Below are 20,681 nucleotides of genomic sequence, written 5' to 3' on the forward strand. Positions count from 1 at the left end.
AAAGCGGTGCCAAACCGGGTTATTTCTCCAATGTGGCCAACAAAATGAAGCGCTTCCTCCCCTCCAGAGCCAGCCCTGCCTCCCTCCCTCCTTCCTTCCTTCCCAAGGCAACCCCACCCGGGGTCCTCCACCATTGTGCTCCATGCTTAGGTGCCCTCCGCGCCTGAAGGCGGAGAAAAGGCCGGCAGAGCAGCCTCATTGCGGTCGGCGCAGTGGCTCCCTTCCGGTTCACGCAGGCGTTTCGCGTAGACAGCCCCTGCCTGCGAGGCCCCTGCCTGCGCTCCTCCCGCCCCTCTCCCTCCCTCCCTCTCTCTCTCTGTGCAGCAGCAGCAGCAGCAGAGGCAGCGAGCGACGGGGCCGGAGTGGGAAGAGGCGGCCATTCGCCCTGGGCGAGAAGAAGAGAGCACTCTCCCAGCCGAGTCCCTTGTCTTTCTCCCCGTGCTCCCTCCTCCCCTCGGTCCCTCTCTCTCGGGGGGCATTCATTCAGCCACGCGGGCGCCCGCCTCACACGGTGAGGAAGGGAGGAAGAAGAAGAGCCTCTTCTGAGGGGACCCTACTTGGAGAGGGAGGGGGAGGGGGAGGGGGGACAGGGAGCCGGGAGCCAATCACGTGGAGAGCTTTGAGCGCTCTCTCTCTCTCTCTGTTCTCTTGTGCGCGTGCGCGAGAATGAAAGAGGAGGATTGGCGCTTGCTTCCGCTCCCTTGCTTTCTTTTCCCTTCCTTAGTTGGGAGCGCGCGCGCGGCCCCTCGTCAGGTGCGGTCCGGGTCACGCGCTCGAGGGGAGGGGAGGGCCAGCGTGGGAAATAGAGCGCTTTTGTGCCGGGTAAAAGGAACCTTGGGAGAGGAGGCGTTTCCGTCCTCGCTCGCTTTTGTGTCCCCTCCGGCGTCCCGTCCGCTTTCGCTTCCTCGCTCTTTCTCGCGCGCGCCCTCTTGCTTTTCCCCTCCTCCTTTCCGCCATTCCGCCCCTTTCGAGACCCGTAACGCGCTCCCTTCTCTCTCTCTCTCTCTCTCGCCCCAGAGAAAGCGATGCCTTCGGCCACTTCCACCAGCGCCATGGCTGCCGCCACTACCACCACCACCAGCGGCGGCAAAGCGGCCAGCGAAGCAGCAGCAGCGCCAGCGATATCAGCAGCGCCCTCTGCCCCTGTCCCGGGCGGCAGCACGAGCTCGGTGCAGACGGAGGCCATGAAGCAGATCCTGGGCGTCATCGACAAGAAGCTGCGCAACCTGGAGAAGAAGAAGGTGAGCGGGAAGAGGAGCAGCAAGAGAGGGCCACCCTCCGCCGCCCTGCAGTCGGCTGGCCCTTTGTTTCCCGGCGCGGCCCCCTCCTCCTCCTCCTCCCTTTGTTCTTGCAGCTCCGAAGGGGCGCCTTCGCCCGTCAGGCCCAGGAGCCCTCACTGCCCCCCAAAGGAATATCTATCTATCTGTCTATCTATATAGTGCACACACACTCGCTCTCTCCCCCTGGGTCCCTTAATCCCCCCCCCCCCATAAAGAATAGAACACGGGCTCCATGGTCGCCCCCTCCTTCGCTAAGCGGCCCCTCCCTCCCTCCGCCGCCCCACACGGAGCCGGCTGGGACACAACATGGCGGCAGTGGCAGCGAGGCTTCCCAGGGAGAGGAGTCGCTGCTGCTGCTGCTGCTGCTGCAGAAAGGCTCCTCTGCGCCCTGCTGCCTCCTCTCCTGCCCTTCCTCTTGCCCTCATCGCCGTTGACTCTGAAGACCCAGCCGTGGCCCAAAACACGCTGCAGGAACATCCAGGGGCAGCTGTCTTGGCCGCTTAAGTTTATCAATACTCTCGTCCCTCCATATTTGTGGCTTTGATTAATCACGGATTTGATTAATGTGTTCTCTCTAGGGATATCTAGGTCCTCCTAGATTGCAACTCTATGGTCAACTTTAACTAAATAAAGGCTGCACCGAAAGGCCTAGAGATTCCTGGAGAGGATGCTCCACTGGCCTTTGTAGCTCCTCCAGGGCACTTCCATGCTCAGTGCCTGTTGGACGTTGCCCACAGAGTTGCCCTGGAGGACCTAGACGTTCCCAGAGAGATGTCCTCTTTGGTTATTTGTGCTTTTCCCCATATCCATGGGGTCTTGTGCCCCTAGCCCTAGCGAATATGGAGAGACAAATGTATACTTGCTGCAAGCTTTCAAAGCTCCATGGGCTTCTTTGTCAGGCAAGATGTTACAAACCAGTCGGGAGGAAAAAAAACAATTGGATTGCAGAAGGTAAAGGAGGATATCTTTTGCAAGCAGGCTCCTCCTCCTTTAAATTTCTGAGAAGCACCCTACTGCCGCATGGCTAGAAAGGGAGGCGTCTGCTTGCAGAAGATACCCTCCCCATCATAACCTCTTTACGGCAGAAATAATCCCACTTGAGACCGCTTAAACTGCCCTGGCTCAATGCAAGGGGATTCTGGGAACTGCCGTTCTGTGAGACGTTCAGCTTTCTCTGTCAGAGAGCTCTGGTGCCACATAAACTACAATTCCCAGGATTCCCTAGCACTGTGCCTGGACACTTAAAGCAGTGTCAAAGTTTACTTTTTCTGCAGTGTGTTTTGGACTTTTGATACTGGTGGCCCCCAGTGAAAGAATATGTTAAATTAGGTACACATTAGGCATCCTGCCGTAAGTGAAATAGTACCAGGTTGGGCGGCAAGGAGCTCAGGTTATGGGGCGAGTGGGGAGAAGAAAAAGAGATACCTCAAAAGACCGTGGCCACATCACAAATGATATTCCTGAAGGTTTGGTGTTTGATTTTTGTCATCATTTGCAAAATTGTAGTCTTAAGGTTCTGTGTGAATCCGGAAGCCAGTGAGACTTGCAGCCTGGTCATAAGCGTACATAGCAACAAAGTTCACAACATTAAGGCAGTTTGTGACTGTTTCATTATTGTTGCTTCTTGGCTGCTATAGTTATCAAGATCTCAGCTCTCTTTCTCCTCTTTCTCTTTTCAGCAAAACTAGGATGAAAAATATACGAATAAAAATTGAGAATTTGGATCTCAGTTACAGCTACCTCAGGACAATTTTGATTCAGCGGAAGAGTCCCAATAATGGAACGAGAAAGCATTACAGGTTGAGTCTCCCTTATCTGGAATGCCAACATTCAAACTATTTCAAAACCCAAAACTTTTTTCATGGGTGCCTGATGCAGTGAACCCTTTTTTTCTGATAGTTTGATATATACAAGCTATGCTTCATGCACAGAAATATTTAATTTTTAAAATAAAATCACCTTCAGGCTACATGTATAAGAAACATACATGAATTTTGCATTTCACTTGGGTCCCATCTTCAAGATACCTCATTATGTACAGACATGCAAATACAGGTATTCCAGAATCCAAAAAAGTCCAAAATGAATAAAAAAATCAAACCTGGACCCAAGCATTTTGGGTAAGGGAAACTCAGCCTGTAGTCTTCATCCGTTTTTCCTGCAGACTACTATGCATTCCCACTCTCTAATAGGTGTTTGGGGCACTTCTCAGAACAGTGCGATGAATAGTACTGGGGGATGAAGTAGGAAGAGGAAATTGAGAAGGGACCCCTTTTTCTCCTTTCAGAAATATTCTCACTGGAGCTCTGTTCAGAAAAGGCAACCAGCAACAGAAATGTTGATCCAACAAATCTAACTTGGCATAAAATATGCAGTCATAATTCTGAAAGTTGTTTTAACTTACTGCATGCATTGTAGCTTGTGCAGAGTGTCAGTTTTAAAATGTCAGGGAGATTGAAAAGCTAGTTGTGATGGATGTGATAAAAATTCCAGTAGAAACATATCAGTTCTAAAGCCTTTTTAGCTCTCTGCATTGCAGTATAGATGTTGTAAAAACACATGTTCTAAATAAATTGCTTAAAATGAAGGAAGCAAATATATAGCCTACTTCTGTGTATGCCTACTGAGTAGTACGTTTCGTTTATGCTTACCTGGTTTTAGGTAAGTGAGTGTGTGGAGGTGTGCCATTAAGGTAAATGTGTCAGATGCAGATGTCCCGCTAGACTGCAAGTGCTACAGATACATATATTTCATCCATACTGTCATGATCTTTTATGCTTTGGAGCTTGTGGACTGACTTTAGCAAACAAACACCTACATGTCAGGACCTTTTCCAAATAAATATTAATATTAATTTCTCCATTCATGGTCCAAGCTAAATTCTTTTGGAGAGTTCATTCACTGCTGCAGTTTTAGCCTGAATTTATAGTTAGACTAGTTTGTGATATAATATGGTGTAACTGCTGCTTTGCCATGAATTTCAGTATATGTTTTAACATATTTGAGGCCTTGATCTGTCATCTTTGAAGCCATTTGATAGATGGTTACATTAATTTCTGTGCTTATACAAGTCTTAAGATGTTAAAGGTTGAAGTATTCTAGTTAACATGTGATATCATAACTATTGAAGATGTTTCCAAAAGTACCATTGAATTTTAAAGAATGATAACAAGTAATTGATTTCCGTCTTAGTCGCTTCACCAATAAACATTCTCTTTTTGTCATGTTAAAATATATTTAATATAAAATCTGCACAAAACTTGTAAGTGCTGTAGTCTGTATTGTGGAAAACTTAGTTCCAGATGGAATAACAACAAGGTGGCTCAGATATAACATGACACGTTTGTTCAGCATTAAAAGAACTAGACTACTGTCTGTCTGGGTTCACACATGTCCTTCACAGCCCTCGGGGACTCAGGAGCTTTTGCTTCTGTGTTTGATCAGTCATGGCAGGCTGGGGTTACACCCAGAATTGACGGTAATTCTTGTTTGGGAAACAAGTTAACTTGAAGCTATGGTCCAAGACACACTGCAGAAATAATCTAGTTTCAGACTGGCTCAATGCTAAGGAATTCTGTGAACTGCAGTTTTGTGAGACATTCAGCCTTCTCCGTCAGAGCTCTGGTGCCACAATACACTACAGTTCCCAGGATTCCTTAGCACTGAGCCAAGGCATTTAAAACGGTCTCAAACTGGATTATTTCTGCAGTGTGTTTTGGACCTCAATTTTACAAAGTGGCTTGTTTTCATTTCTCCTGTCCTGAATTTGGTAAGGATAGGTGGAAGCATGTATAAGGAGGCCATGTTCATTTTTGCAGTGGCTTACCTGTGTTTGAACAAAATGCTGATATGGGAAATTTTTTGAATGTGGAGTTTAACATCAAAAAATTCTTCATGGATATTTCTATCCCTTGAATAGGAATGAGTCACTATTGAATGTATGGGAGAAATTTTTGTTTTTCCCTAGACCTTTCCGTTCTGTACCCAGACCCCTTGAAATTGTTCCTGAATGATAATCTATTATGATTCCAGAAGTCTCTGGGGGGCTGCAATTTGCTTTTTAGATATAATTTTGCTCTCCAGACCTGTTCTTCATGAAAAAAGGCATTTGTGTTGAAAGAGGAGGTGTCTGTGTGGTGATTTTTCTGGCCTTAAAAAAGCCCAGAGAAGATAGAATTGCATTTAAATAACAAATTGCTTCCCCCTAGAAGTTTCAGGGGTGGGACGGGGGCTATAGGGGCAAGTAAGCCATGAACCACACCTACCATGCCTACCCCTACTTTAGAGAAAGTTTTGCATATTTTTAAAATGTAGTGGCGTGGAAGTTCAGATCATTTGAATGGCTTAAAAACTTTTCATAAATATTATTTGCTTAAATGTCAGGGTAGCATAATTGTTTGAGAGTGTGGTGTAGTGGTTTGAGCCTTGAACTATAACTCTGGAGACCAGGGTTCAAATCCCGGCTTGGTTATGTAAATTCACTGGATGACTCTGGGCAAGTCACACCCTCTCAGCCTCAGAGGATGGTAATGGCAATGGCAAAACCTCCTCTGAACAAAACTTAGCAAAAAAAACAAAAACAAAAAAACCCCCCACATGCTATGATAGGTTCACCTTAGAGTCACCATGAGTCAGAAATGACTTGAAGGCACACAAAGTCAACAGTAGTGTAGATATTATTGTTAACTGACATCAAGTTGACTTTGGCTTTGGGGCAACCCTATGAATAAGAGACCTCCAAGTAAACATGTCACCAGCAGCTCTGTTCAGGTCTTACAGACTTGGGTCCATACCTTCGTTGATTGAATGTTGTTGTTTTTTGCCCTTCAAGTCATTTTTGATTTATGGCGACCTTAAGGTGACCTTATTATAGGGTTTTCTTGGCATTTTCTTCAGAGGGGGTTTGCCATTGTAATCTTCTCAGGCTGAGAGGGTGTGATATGGCCAAGTGGGTTTTTATGGTTGAGCAAGAAATCGAATCCTGATCTCCAGAGTCATATTGCAACACTCAAAACTCCTGCAGCACGCTGGTTCTCAGCCATCTGTATTGTGGTCTTCCTCTTTTCCTCCTATCTTCTACCTTCCCAAGCATTATTGTTTTTTCTACAGAGTAATGTCTTCTCAGGATATGTCCAAAGTACAACTGTTTCTGTTTAGTAATCTTAGCTTCTAGGGAGATCTCTGTGTTCATTTGCTCTAGAACCCAATTAATTGTCTTTTTGGCTGTCCACAATACCAGTAGAACTCATCTCCAGAACCACATTTCAGATGAATTGCTTTTCTTCCTATTTGTTTTCTTCATTCTCAAGCTTTCACAACCATACATAGAAATGGAAAATATAATGGCATGGACAATCCTAGCTTTAGTATTCAATTATATACCTTTATACTTCATGGTTTTGTGTCATTCTTTCATAGCTGCCCTTCTAAGTCCTACCCATCTTCTGATTTCTTGTCTCCTGTCTCTGTTCTAATTAACTACTCAGATAAAAGTATAGAAAATCTTGAAATATTTCACTGTCATCACCATCATCTACTTTAAAATTATGTAAATCATCTGTGGTCATTATTTTGCTTCCTTAACGTTCAGCTTTAATAATATTTATTAATAATAATATTTATTTGTATCCCACCTCTCCCTGTATTGGAGCAGGGCAAGTAACAACAAACAACAAACCTGCATTTGTACTTTCTTCCTTTACTTTCTTCAGTAATCATTCCAAGTTATTAATATTTTCTACATATCTTAAATTGTTGACGTTTCCCCATCTAATTTTCATGTCTCCTTCCTTGGAGTCTAATCCTGTATTACAAATCATATTTTCAGCATTGACGTTACTCGGATGGGGTGATAAAGTGTAGAATTGCCTTGACCCTCTTGCCAATTGGAAACCATTCTGTTCCTCTGTTCTGTCCTGCCAGTAGGCTCTTGCCTTGAGTACAGGTTGCACATCAGTATAATCCAATATTGTATCATACCCATTCCTATCAGAGCAATCCATAATTTTTCATGATCTATACAATCAAAGGCTTTGCTATAATCTATAAAGCACAGGCTGATTTTCTTCTAATTTTTTTTGGTGTGCTCTGGTATTCAACATACATTTGCAGTATGATTTCCAGTGCCTCTTCCTTTTCTGAACCCAGCTTGGGGATCTGGCATTTCCCAATTCATATACAGTGGTCCCTTTGTATACGTAGAGGATCTGTTCTGGACTCTCCTGCATATGTGAAAAAAAGTGGGACCTCTGGTCCCACTGAGTGTAATAGTGGCGTGTTCATGCGCGCCATTTTGTCCCCCAAAGGTTGCCATGTGTGTGAGCTCAAGTCCACACATGGCAAGCCCATGGATGGTGCAGGGAAACTGTACAGTACTACCCCAATATTCAGGGATTTGGTATCCACAGTATCACTTATTCTTGTCTGTAAGAAATGCATTTTCTCTAGGCATTTCTAGCTCCTCCAGTGGTATGCTTGGGCCAGACATTGCTTGTCTCATTGGGGAAAAAATAGAATTCCCTATTAGCTACCATTTCAGGTATCCATGTGGGCTCTTGGAATGGAACCCCGATAAATACGGGTTGTACTGCATGATAAAAGCCATTGTTGTAGAATTTTGGTTCTCCTTCTCTTTGGCTGCAGATAATGTCATTTCATTCTACCCTGACAATGTTCCTGGCTTCAGCCCTGAGTTCTTCTGGCTCCCAGTCAATTAAATTAATTAAACAGTTAATAGTGCAAAATATTTTCATATTATCTTTAAATTCTGTAGGGATGTTCTTCAAGTTGTATTTTGACACAGTCGTTGTTCCTTAGCTTTACTATTAATTTTTGTTTTGCAGAGATAATGGAGTTTCTCCATCTTATGCTTCCAGTGATGTAGTCTATTTGATTACTCTTCTGGCTGTCAGTTGATGTCCATGTGTACTGGCACCTCTTTGGTTGCTTGAAGAATTTATTTGTAATGAACAAACTGTTGGCCTCACAAAATTCAGTCTCCTTCATTTTTTGATCCTAGTCCGGATTTTCTTACAATCTTTGATTCTGCTCTGTTTCCAGCTTGTGAATTTCTGTTTCCTATGATTATCAAGAAGTCCTGTTCTAGAATGTGATAAGTTTCTTCCTGGACTCCAGCACAGAATCTTTAAATTTTTTCTTCTGCATCTGTAGTTGGAACGTGTACTTGAATTATGGTTATGTTGATGGATTTTCCCGGAAGTCTTACTGATAATATTTAGTTAAAGTTTGTATTATATCCTTTGAATGTTTTGTTACATGTTTTCTCACTATAAATGCCACCCCTTTTGTTCTTAGATTTTTATTTCTTGAATAAAACACTGTAATTATTTGCCACAAAATGTCTCATTCCTGTCCACTTCAGCTCATTCGCCCCAAGTACTGGAATGTCTCTACAGTGGGCCCTTGGTATCTACTGGGGTTTGGTTTCATGACACTCACGGAAACCAAAATCCGTGGACGTTCAAATCCCATTACATACAATGACATAGTAAAATGATGTCTCTTACAAAAAATCATAAAATCAAGATTTACTTTTTGGAATGTAAAAAAATGTTTTTCTAAGCTGTAGATAAAGCGGGCCTGCTGTCAGACCCCTCTGAAGAAACTTGCCAAAAAAACCCCATTATAGGTAGGTTTGCCTTAGGGTCGCCATAAGTCAGAAAAGGCAAAACACACACACATACTCTGTAGGTTTCATTTCTTGGCTTCCCCTGATTACTGCTTCTAAATAATACTTTATTATGGTCAAAGACCAGCATAAAAGAAACACAACAACAACAACCCAATAGGATGTATTGTGCACTTCGGACTTTGCTTTCATTTCTGAGAACATCAGCAGCTGAATGTCCTTTCGACATGAGTCCAGTTGCATCAGTAGCCACAGTGCTCCTTATAGTTGTCCTCTGCTGCACCCTAGTAACTCGCTGAGTGCCATCCAACCTGGAAATTTGATCTTCTGGTCCTATTTCTTGTTTCATTTTGAATTATCTCATAGGGTTTTTGTGGTAAAACGTTCAAAATAATTTATTGTGCTTCCTTCTGTGAAATACTATTAAGTGTTTGCTATGGTGCTGCTGCCATTGTTTCTGTCAGCTCCTCTGCCAATGCCACCACTATTGCTACTGCTGCCCAGTAGCTGTTTGGCCGACCTGGGAGACCTGCTAGCAGGGCTACTGCTATTAGCATAGCCTCTTGATTCACAGATGTATGCAATCCCACCACTGCAGAAAGGTGGTGCCATTGGTGGGATAGCATAGATATTATGCTCCATTCTTTTTATCTAAGTAATTTATTGCATTAACAATTTATTTGCACTACTAGTTCTGATTCTAAGGATACAATGTGTTGCTGATGGTTTGCAAGTGCTCATGGATAAAGGGAAATTTGAATTGTACTTAAGTCTTTTATTTTCCTTACTTTATCTGCCTAATGAATAGTGCAAGGTTTGCATGTTGTCACAGAACTTCTTGGAGTAAATCAGAAGTGTTATTACTGTCACTTATGTAGGTCTTGAATTTGTCCATTGTATAAGAAATGGTATACAAGTTGAATCTCTGTGTGAAATGCTTGTGACCAGAAGTGTTTTGGATTTTGGGGCGGGGTGTGTGTGTTTGTTTTTGTTTTTATTATGGAATCTAGTCGCCCCTCCTTTCTTGCGGACTTGAGGTCTGCAGTCTTGAATCGTCATGGAGGGGCGACGTGTTGTTTTCAACAGGCACGTGCTTCACTTAAGCCAATGGGGCTTGAATATAGGCAAGTCTCCATTTGTGTGTGTGTGTATGTGTGTGTGTCCGGAATGGATCCCCTGTAAAAACAGAGGGTCGCCTGTACAGGGGTACCCCGGGTTACGAAATTAATTCGTTCCGCCGCCGCTTTCGTAACCCGTAATACTTCGTAAGGCGAAAAAGCCATAGGCGCTAATGGGGAAAAGCCGCGATTTCGTGTGAAATAGCGCCGAAAAGCACCAAAATTTTCTTCGTAACCCGAAGTAACCTTCGTAACCCGGAACAGTTATTTCCTATGGGATTTTTTCGTATCCCGGAAATTTCGTAACATGGGTATTTCGTATCCCGGGGTACCACTGTACTTGCTTATACAGTGCGCCCACGTTATACGTGGGTGTGACTTACATAGTTTTCAGCATACACTAAAAGCCACGCCGGAAGAAGGCTTGGCCCGCCCCTGAAGGGTAATGATGCGCGTGCTGTGCTGTGGGCACAAGCCCTATTCTTTCCAATGGGGCTTGAGCATATGTGGAATTTCCCTTACATGGGGTTATCCAGAACGAAAGGGCCCACTGTACTTAATGAGAGATCTTGGAAATAGGACTCAAGTCTAAATACAAAATTAATTTGTGTTTCCTTATACTTATAGTCTGAAAGTAATTTTATACCTAATATTTTAAATAATTTTGTTTAACAAATTTTGTGTGCATTGAATCATCGACGGGAAAAGATGTCACTAACTCATCTTCTCATGTATACAGTTTTGAATTTTGGAGTATTTCGGAAATCTAGATAAGGGAGGCACAAGCTGTATATCTTAATGGTTATTAGATATGGTCTCACAATATAATGATGCAGCTAGGACTACTCACAGATTTAAAAAAAATGAAACCTAGCTTTTCAAAATATATCCCAGGAGGAGAGAGACAGGCATTCTACAGGGTGTTAATAAATTTGCACAAATCAAACACAGAATAAATTCAAAATTACAATGAAATCGTCATCATGGTATATTTGCAAAAATGGAAATTAACACATAGAAAAACAATAACAGTCATTACTGGCATTGGACTTGGTATAACCCAAAGCAAACATGGTATCCAGGCTCAGATGTAGTTCAAAGAGGGTGGAGGTCTTTTTGCCAGACTAGATGCTTTTCACTTGGCTTCTGTAGAAGCTATAAGTAGCAAAGGTTTTGTAGGTTTTTTGGATTAAGCAGACATGTTCTGGGAGACCTTATTCCTGACCTTTCGCCAGTTTCTGTGGCTGGGATCTTCAGAGAATGCTAACATGAGTGAGTGAGGTATAGAGGAGGTTAAGAGGAAGCAATTTGCATGTTAATCTGTATGTTGATCTGTTGTTGAATGGCAAGGCCTCGGGGCGGGAGGATATGTGAGGAGGATTTGTTTCTTTTTAATTAGTGATTCATTGTCTTCTGGGAAAGGCCCATTTGTATGTGCTGAGTCTTGATTTTGATGTTTTTCAGGACTGGTAGCCATACACTAGGGCTAAACACACTGGCAAAATACTCTGGCTTCCTGGCGGCTTGGGAACATGGTGTTGTCACGCCCCAACTCTGCCCCAAGGCAATGTCATGTCCTATGCCTGACCATGTGGTGCACAGTGTTTTGGTAGCATTACATTTAAACACTGCCAAAACATGGAAAAACCATTGCCGCGGTGGCAAGAGCACCTTTTTCGTGGCACAAAAAGGTGCGGCTTTCTTCTGCTTCTTTTTGCAGTGGGGAAATGCTGGACCGGGGCTGCGATGTGTGGTGACCATAGTCCCGATCCAGCGCTCAAAGGGGTGGCCAGAAACTGCTCCTTCAGGGCAGTCTGTTTTGCCCCTTTGTTTACTTTCAGGGTTTCTTCTTTCCTGTTGAAGTTGTCCAGGTGTTTGTGGATTTCAGTGGCTTCCCTGTGCATTCTGACCTGATAGTTGTTGGTCCATAATTTAAGTGTTTTTAAATAGCATTTTATGCCCAGGCTGATTTATAACACTTTCTGCTACTGCTGATTTTTCTGGCTGGCTTAGTCTGCAGTTTCTCCCATGTTTCTTGATTCACGTTTGAACACTGTGTTTGGTAGTCCCTATATAGACTTGTCTGCAGCTGCACATTATGAGGTATATACCCCACTCATTCTATGCCAGCATTCTCTGAAGATGCCAGCTCCAGATGCTGACGAAATGTCAGAAATAAACTTCCAGAACACGGCCACTTAGCCTGAAAAACCCACAAAAAACTATGGATGTTGGCCGTGAAAGCCTTCAACTTCACATATGAGTGGCAAATATCAGAAGAGGGACAATGGCAATTTCTTCCCTTGGCTTTCAGGTATTTTAGTGTTTGGATCTTAAAGGGAAGAAAAATGATTGGCTGAAATTTCCAGTAGAGGGGTGTGTGTGTGTGTGTGTGTGTGTGTGTATTTGGTGCTCTTGTTAATTTTTGTTCTGAAGCTCAAAACACCATATTCGAATCCGAAAATGTACAGTTAGCATATGATTTATTTGCTTCCTCTTGGTTCCCCCGTGTGTGTGTGCGTGCGTGCGTGCGTGCGCACACACATATACATAGATATAGATGAATTTTTCTGTATGCAAGGTGGGAATTAAGAGTGCTTAATTTGAAGAACTGTTTAGCCTCAGGACCCTCCCAGTAATAATACCTACAGCAATTTCATTTGGGTTACGTCTTGTTTTAGAATAGAAATGATCTTGATTGCCTTGTGGGGTTACAGCTTTCAAGTAAAGGCAGAAGAAATGTGGTGGTCTTGGTTCTCCTCCACCTTTCAGCAGTTTGTGGTACCATTGACCATGTGGCCCTTTTTCATAGGGTATCTGGATTTAAGAGTTGGGAGGCAGTGGTTCTTCTCTGAATTATATGGTTATTTTTAGAGGTTGAGGGCCCCATGTCTATTTGATGGGGCACCTCTTCTCCATATAATTTGGAGCTTGTATTATCCCTTCAACACAAATATGAAATAAGTTGTAGATGATACTCAGCTGTGTTTTCTGTTTATCAAATATAGGTGAAGCAAGTGGATGTCTTGAACACTTAGATTTAATTGGGGGTTGGCCGAGATACCGTAAACTGAAACTAAATGGAGGTGCTGTTGGTAGTTTCTAACTACTTAACAACAAAAACAAGGTTGAATGGTGCATAACCTTCACTGGCTGGTGCCACAGTCCTTTGGAAGGAGTAGGTTCTTTCTGAAGAATTCAGGTTTACACCATCTCTGTTATTTGAGGCCAAGTAGGCCCAGTGACTCAGAGTGCCTTCTATTGGCTGATACACTTGTTCTGACATTATGTAGGCAGAGATAGATTGGCTGCAGTTGCACACAGGTTGGTAATCCCCAGCCTGCAGTATTGCAATGCTTATGTGGGGGTGCTTTTCAAGACAATAAAAAAAACTGAAGTTAGTGTTGATTTAATGCATCACCCCATCTACTTCTAAGCCTCATTTAGAATATTGGTGCTTACCTTTAAAGTCTTCAATGATGAAAGGGCAATTTTTTGTGTGATTTCAAAACAAATGCATTTCTTCAGTGTAACAGTCATTGTTTAAAGAAACCTATACTGAAGTTTCAGTCTTTAAAAAAGTAGCATTTTATTACTTCTGTCATTTTAAACCGTTTAATCAAACCCTTATTTAGTGCATTGTATGCTATGAATTTATAATGGGGTTATTTTTTTAATACAATGAGGAAAATTGCAGAAGTTGGTTAGGGGAAATCAAGGAAACAGAAAATAAATGTAAACAAATAATTCTAGCTATCTTAACTGCAATTAAAAATAAAATTTAAACATGTATTGATTTCATGAAATAACATTTTAACAATTCAGGTTGTCTGTAGCATCTTCACAGTGATGGTGTAGCTTTTTTAAAAATGAGCATTTGTATGCTTCTTTTAAGGTTACCATACAACACTGCCTCACAGCATATAAAAGCACTCCCCTCCTTTTGCCTTTAGATAGATGTTAAAATAATATAAATGTCATTCTCCATTTGCACCAAGTATTCTAATAGCTAATAAATGTTACTTTTATACCAAGTCCTATGCTATTACCTTTATATAGTTTCAATTTCTGTTCAGTGTGAAATCGCCTTGTATGCTCTGCAAAGTATGTAACACCATCTTCAGGTGTCATTAAACTTGCTCAAAATATCTATGTATTGTGAAAGTTTTTTTTTTTTTACAGGGCAAACTTGATGATTATCAAGATCGAATGAACAAAGGAGAACGCCTTAACCAAGATCAATTGGTAAATATTTCAGCTGCCAAATGTTGAGAATTTTATTTGAACATGGATTAGGCCTTGTTCTTTTATTCTGCCTAGTTGCTGTAGTATCATGTGAGTAATGGAGACCTTAATAGCCATGCTTCTCCATCATTATCAAATGAGGTGCATTGCAAATAGATGTGGGGACAGCTTGTTTTTATTTGAGCTGCTGCTAAAAAAGAGAGAAAGTTATTATATGCAAATAACTAGTGCAATGAAATGGATTCAGGAAGGTGACCAATTGTCACGGATCTTATCCTCCATCCGTTGTTCTCTCCCCTCCCCCCTCCATTGGTTGTGGATTGTAAGAGTATGAATGTCTAAATACAATGTGGAGTGTTTTTCCTGTAATTGTTGCATTGCTGTATATTAGCTGAATTTGTGAAATTGAGATATTACATGTCAGGTGAATGCAGTGCTTGTGTGGATGATGCTTGCCACTAGTCACAAACTACCAGGCGTGGGGAGGGGGCATTAAAGAATCATAGAATCATAGAGTTGGAAGAGACCGCAAGGGCCATCCAGTCCAACCCCCTGCCATGCAGGAAATCCAAATCAAAGCATCCCCGACAGATGGCCATCCAGCCTCTGTTCGAAGACCTCCAGGGAAGGAGACTCCACTACACTCCGAGGAAGAGTGTTTCACTGTTGAACAGTCCTTACTGTCAGGAAGTTCCTCCTAATGTTGAGGTGGAATCTCTTTTCCTTCAGCTTGCATCCATTGTTCTGGGTCCTGTTCTCTGGAGCAGCAGAAAACAAGCTTGCTCCCTCCTCAATATGACTTCCTTTCAAATATTTAAACAGGGCTATCATATCACCTCTTAACCTTCTTTTCTCCAGGCTAAACATCCCCAGCTGCTTGAGTCATTCTCATAGGGCATGGTTTCCAGACCTTTCACCATTTTAGTCGCCCTCCTTTGGACATGCTCCAGTTTCTCAACGTCCTTTTTAAATTGTGGTGCCCAGAACTGGACACAGTATTCCAGGTGGGGCCTGACCAGAGCAGAATACAGTGGCACTATTACTTCTCTTGATCTAGACACTACACTTTTATTGATGCAGCCTAAAATTGCATTGGCCTTTTTAGCTGCCACATCGCATTGTTCACTCATGTTCAACTTGTGGTCTGCTTGGACTCCCAGATCCCTTTCACATGTAGTTTCATTCAGTCAGGTGTCCCCATCCTATATCTGTACATTTTATTTTTCTGCTCTAAGTGCAGTACCTTACATTTCTCCGTGTTGAATTTCATTTTGTTAGCTTTGGCTCAGCTTTTTAGTCTATTCAGGTCAATTTGAATTTTGATCCTGTCCTCTGAAGTATTAAGCTATTCCTCCTAATTTGGTGTCATCTGCAAATTTGATAAGTATGCTCCCAATCCTGTCATCCAGGTCATTGATAAAGATGTTGAATAATACTGGCCCCAGGACAGAGCCCTGTGGGACCCCACTGGTTACTTCTCTCCAGGATGAAGAAGAGCCATTGTTGAGCACCTTTTGGGTTCAGCCAGTCAGCCAATTACAAATCCATGTAACAGTTACCTTGTCTAGCCTACCTTTTACAAGCTTGTTTGCAAGAATGTCATGGGAAACTTTGTCAAAGGCCTTACTGAAATCAAGATATACTATATCCACAGCATTCCTCTCATCTGCCAAGCTGGTAATTTTATCAAAGAAAGAGATTAGATTTGTCTGGCATGACTTGTTTCTCTGAAACCCATGTTGACTTTTTGTGATTATGGCATTGCCTTCTAGATATTCACAGACCCTCTGTTTAATGATCTGCTCTAGAATCTTTCCTGGTATTGATGTCAGACTAACTGGATGATAATTGTTGGGATCCTCTTTTTTCCCCTTTTTGAAGATGGGAACAACGTTTGCCCTCCTCCAGTCTGCTGGGATTTCTCCTGTTTTCCAGGAGTTTTCAAATATGATTGCCAATGGCTCCGATATTACATTTGCCAGTTCTTTTAATACCCTTGGATGTAGTTCATCTGGTCCTGGAGACTTAAATTCATTTAGATTAACAAGGTATTCCTCTACTATCTCTTTACTTATTCTGTACTGAAATTCCCCTAATCTGTCCTCAACTATTGGCTAAAGAGTTGTGCTATTGGCTAAACCAAGCATCCAGTAGATGTATTTCTTTAAGGATAAAAGTGATGGAAAACCTGTAGATTCCAAGTTTGCATACATTTAAAATAACACAGTTAATTTTCTTCTCTTCCCACAGGATGCTGTGTCCAAATACCAAGAAGTCAGTAATAACCTTGAATTTGCTAAGGAATTACAGAGAAGTTTCATGGCTCTGAGTCAGGATGTAAGTTTCTTTTTAAAGAATTTAATGCAGATGAGCCATGAGCAAATTAAACCTTCTGTCCCACAGTAAAGATAAAAAATGTTTCTTGAGGCATAAGTATGATTTCATAAATCAAATAAAATTTGATTTTAGCACTTTTTCTTTGAATGCTTTAGGCATGGACACCACAGACAACATGTATCTGCTGGGACAAGCCTATTCTGTGTGTGATGACAAGCTGATTTAAGTGAACTCAAAGGTTTAAAAAAGAATTGTATGAATGGATGGCTTTTGGCATGTTCCCATGGCATGGCTCAGCTTATCTCTGCAGATACTATTTCTCTCTTGTGTTCATGTTTAAACTGTTAGTCAAGGTTTGTGAATATTCACTAAATATCTATTCTTTACAATTGTTTAATAGTAAATGTTGTGGATAGTCTGCAATCTCAGGCTTCTTTGATTGTACTAGAATCAGATAATGTTTCAGCTCAGATCATTTTCATTGCATACTACCCATGCTTGAGGTTATTGGAAAGCAGTTTTCTAGCTTTCGTTCATATATGTCCAATGTTTCTCCATTTTTACACCCCTCAAATTAGTACAGAATACAATTTCCACAATTCTTTTAGAAGTGAACATTTTACAGCAGTGAATGACATTTGATTGTTAAAGCAGTGAATGAAGTTAGTTGTTGACACTTCATGGAGCATTGAATAACAGCCTAAAAAGAACTTGCATACCAGTAATTGTTTGCTTTGGACAAATGCATCCTGCAACTAGTTTTTTTTAATTTGCATAGCTGTAGAAAAATAGAGGAATTAGCACCCTCGTTTGATACTGCAAAAGATTGCAAATGTCTTCTGGGGGCTAAGCAGATGGGCCAGGCAAGCAAGGCTTGGCCCGTGCTTTCCTAGCCTGGGTGCTAAACCAGATAGGTCCTTGAGCTGACACAGTTTGCACATCTGCCCTTCCCCACAGACCCAGTATTTCCACACATCCCTTAACTTAGTATCTTATTATCTTTAATGAATATACCCCCATTGCCACATCTGTTGCTAGGCACTGGCCTGTTTCAACGTTGAACATGGCAATGGGTCTGTTTACTAGCGGCAGGGGAAATTAGGTAAGGGGCACATAGGGCCATATACTGTATATACTCATGTATAAGTCTAGAAATTTAGGCAAAAAATTGACCGAAAAATCCTGAGTCAACTTATCCACAGGTCAATGTAAGTACTGTATCTTAACTCTTATTAAAAAGAAGGAAACATCCCTTGGTGAAAGGGAAGAGTATAATGTGTCTTGGAAGCACTGATCCCCTCTACTCTCATCCATCCAGCCTTAAGAGTGAGCACAAAGAACTATGACTGCTGGAATTTTGTAAGTTTTTGACAGTGTTTTTCTTTGATTCATCTTTTAGATCCTTTGCTAAATGCCCCTGAGTTATATCAAAATCCGTAATTTTGGCCCCAAAACTTGCCCTCAACTTATACATGAGGTCGACTTATAGTCGAGTATATATGGTAATAAGCCAGGGTTTGCCATTGAGTTGCTTGGAAGCTCCACAGCAAACCAGGGGTCAGTTTGACTCATATTAAGCCCACAGGATCATGCCAGATACACTGGATATGTGTCTGGCCTGCCAACATCCAGCCCATTCTTGGCCCTGAGGTATTGGTCTGCATTGTCCAAACAGGATGCTCTGAGACCGGTGGGAACATGGGCTTTTTTGGCCCTTGCAGACAGCCCCATGGTTGGAAATGGCATGCTAAAACACTGACTTGTCATTTTTTACATCAATCAAGCATCAGAATATAGTGGGCCATTGGTATCTGCTGGGGTTTGGTTTCATGGTTTCCTTGTGGATACTAAAATTTATGGATGTTCCAGTCCCATTAAATACAGTGGCATAGTAAAATAGTGTCCCTTATATAAAATTGCAGGAAAAAAATTGCTTTTGGAGTTTACAGCATATCAATTTGGAATATTTTCAAGCCGTGAATGCTTGAATCCATGGATAAAAGATCTGTGGATACCGAGGACAGACTATATCTAGCATCTTTTCATTTACCATTTTATATAACATAAGTAAAACATGAAAGGAGGATGAGAACATTGTGCATCTCCCTTTCCAATACCTATAGTTGTTGTATGCCTTCAAGTTGTTTCCAATTTATGGCCACCCTAAGGCTTGGCCAGATTTGTTCAGAGGAAGTTGGTTGGCTTCCTCTGATGCTGAGGGCATGTGATATGCCCATGAGTTTCATGGCCGAGCTGGGAATCGAATTGTGGTCTCTAGAATCATAGTCTAGCACTCAAACTACTATGCTACACTGGCTCTTGTTTAATATATAAATTAATGCAAGTAACCATTCCAACTGGCCATAATTATATTCCTCAACTCGCCCTCCCTTTTTTTTAACTAGATTCAAAAAACCATAAAGAAGACAGCTCGACGAGAGCAACTAATGAGAGAAGAAGCTGAACAAAAACGCTTAAAAACAGTACTTGAGTTGCAGTATATTTTGGACAAGTTGGGTGATGACGAAGTGCGCAATGACCTAAAACAAGGAACAAATGGAGTACCAGTATTAACAGAAGGAGAACTTACAACATTAGATGAGTTTTACAAACTGGTTGAACCTGAACGGGACATGAATGTGAGGTACTGCAATAGATTAAACTGCCAAAATAATTCTGATGAGGTTACTGAAGCAGTCCAATTAGTTTTTTTGCAATGTATGAGTTTTGAGATACATTATGTTTCTGTTATTTGTTGAAGGTTGAATGAACAGTATGAACAGGCGTCAATCCATCTGTGGGACTTATTGGAAGGGAAGGAAAAAACTGTATGTGGAACAACCTGTAAGTATGCATGTCTTTCTTAAAAATAAACTGCAGTACTAAATTCTTAGACCTGGGGTTCCCAACCATTTTGACTCACAGAGCCCTTTTCAGAATCAGTTTCTATGGCAGAGCCCCTAAGAAGCCTACCCCATGTCTTACAAGTTAATGATGTTTAGGAAGAGTGTTACAGGGGCAGGGCAGGAAGACGAGATAGATTTTTATTTCTTTCATTTTCCTGGAGTGGCCGTGGAGCACCTGGGAAGTGCACACAGAACCCTAAGGGCTCCACAGAGCACAAGTTGGGAACCACTGTCTCAGACTATTCAGGTTTAATGTTTTATATGCCATTTATTGTGCATATATTGTGGCTGTGTAGTAGCTGACAGCCTTGCTCAGCGCTTAATGGCAGCTGCTGTAGTTTCTGCCTATTCAACAGTATTGTGTGACTGATGGTGCTTAGTGGCACTGCTTTCCAGAAATTGGATTAGCAAAAGGGCTTTTCAAAACAAAGTTTCATTTCATGTTGAAAAGTAATAGAATTTTCATATGCTTTCCAGTAAAGTGGAGCAGTTATAGAAAGGTATGGGGATATCTCACAGAAAATATACTGTGTATACTTAGATGGTGGAATATCATTGGTTAAACTGATTTTATTGTAAGCTTCCCAGATATCTTAAGAGACAGGATGGAATAAAAATATTAAATACATGTACTCTTATAGTATGATTGTACATAGATTGTATGTAATTGGTGCATTCATATTTGTATCTTAATATAAATCTTGGTCTATCTGAAGAATGCTTGCAATTTTGAAAATAAAATTGTTTTTAAATGGTTGTTGTAATAGCTAGAGGAAGACATTGTAGTAGCATAATACAAATGGCAATAAGAGAATCAAGATGTAAACCAAAAATAAAATATTGGTAATATTTCCTAAGAAATTTATCTATCAAATAAAGGGTTGTTGTTTTTTTACTGGAATGGTGAAACCTTTTGCCTAAACTCCTGTTGCTAGTCTCAGCTACAGTTGGAAAGGCCTGGAAAAAAAACTTTGCAAACATTAATATGAGCTGTTTTTCTTTAGAATTATGAATAAAATGTTTAAGACAAAATATTCATATATTTACTCCAGAAGGCTCTGAATATGTTATACACACGGGCAGGGATACCTCATTGTGTCAATGCATAGATGTCATTTCGATAAACTATAATTAACTTCAGACTATG

General features: G+C 41.6%; 1 protein-coding gene across 3 annotated transcripts in view; it reads left to right on the top strand.

The window, feature by feature from the left end:
• The first annotated feature begins 296 nt into the window (after positions 1-296).
• The window catches only part of CAPRIN1 (cell cycle associated protein 1), a 45,843-nt gene continuing 25,458 nt past the window's right edge, over positions 297-20,681 (top strand). For 2 of the 3 annotated variants that reach the window (XM_042453942.1, XM_042453934.1), the window contains exons 1-6: positions 297-511; positions 1,018-1,241; positions 14,229-14,291; positions 16,542-16,628; positions 19,034-19,272; positions 19,390-19,472. In XM_042453942.1, the coding sequence (XP_042309876.1) occupies positions 1,026-1,241; positions 14,229-14,291; positions 16,542-16,628; positions 19,034-19,272; positions 19,390-19,472 (688 nt within the window). In that variant the 5' untranslated portion in view covers positions 297-511; positions 1,018-1,025. The remainder of the gene's footprint in view (positions 512-1,017; positions 1,242-14,228; positions 14,292-16,541; positions 16,629-19,033; positions 19,273-19,389; positions 19,473-20,681) is intronic. The other variant, XM_042453928.1, reaches the window with a different exon arrangement.

This window comes from Sceloporus undulatus, chromosome 1 (assembly GCF_019175285.1).
Source record: "Sceloporus undulatus isolate JIND9_A2432 ecotype Alabama chromosome 1, SceUnd_v1.1, whole genome shotgun sequence".
Lineage (NCBI taxonomy): Eukaryota > Metazoa > Chordata > Lepidosauria > Squamata > Phrynosomatidae > Sceloporus > Sceloporus undulatus.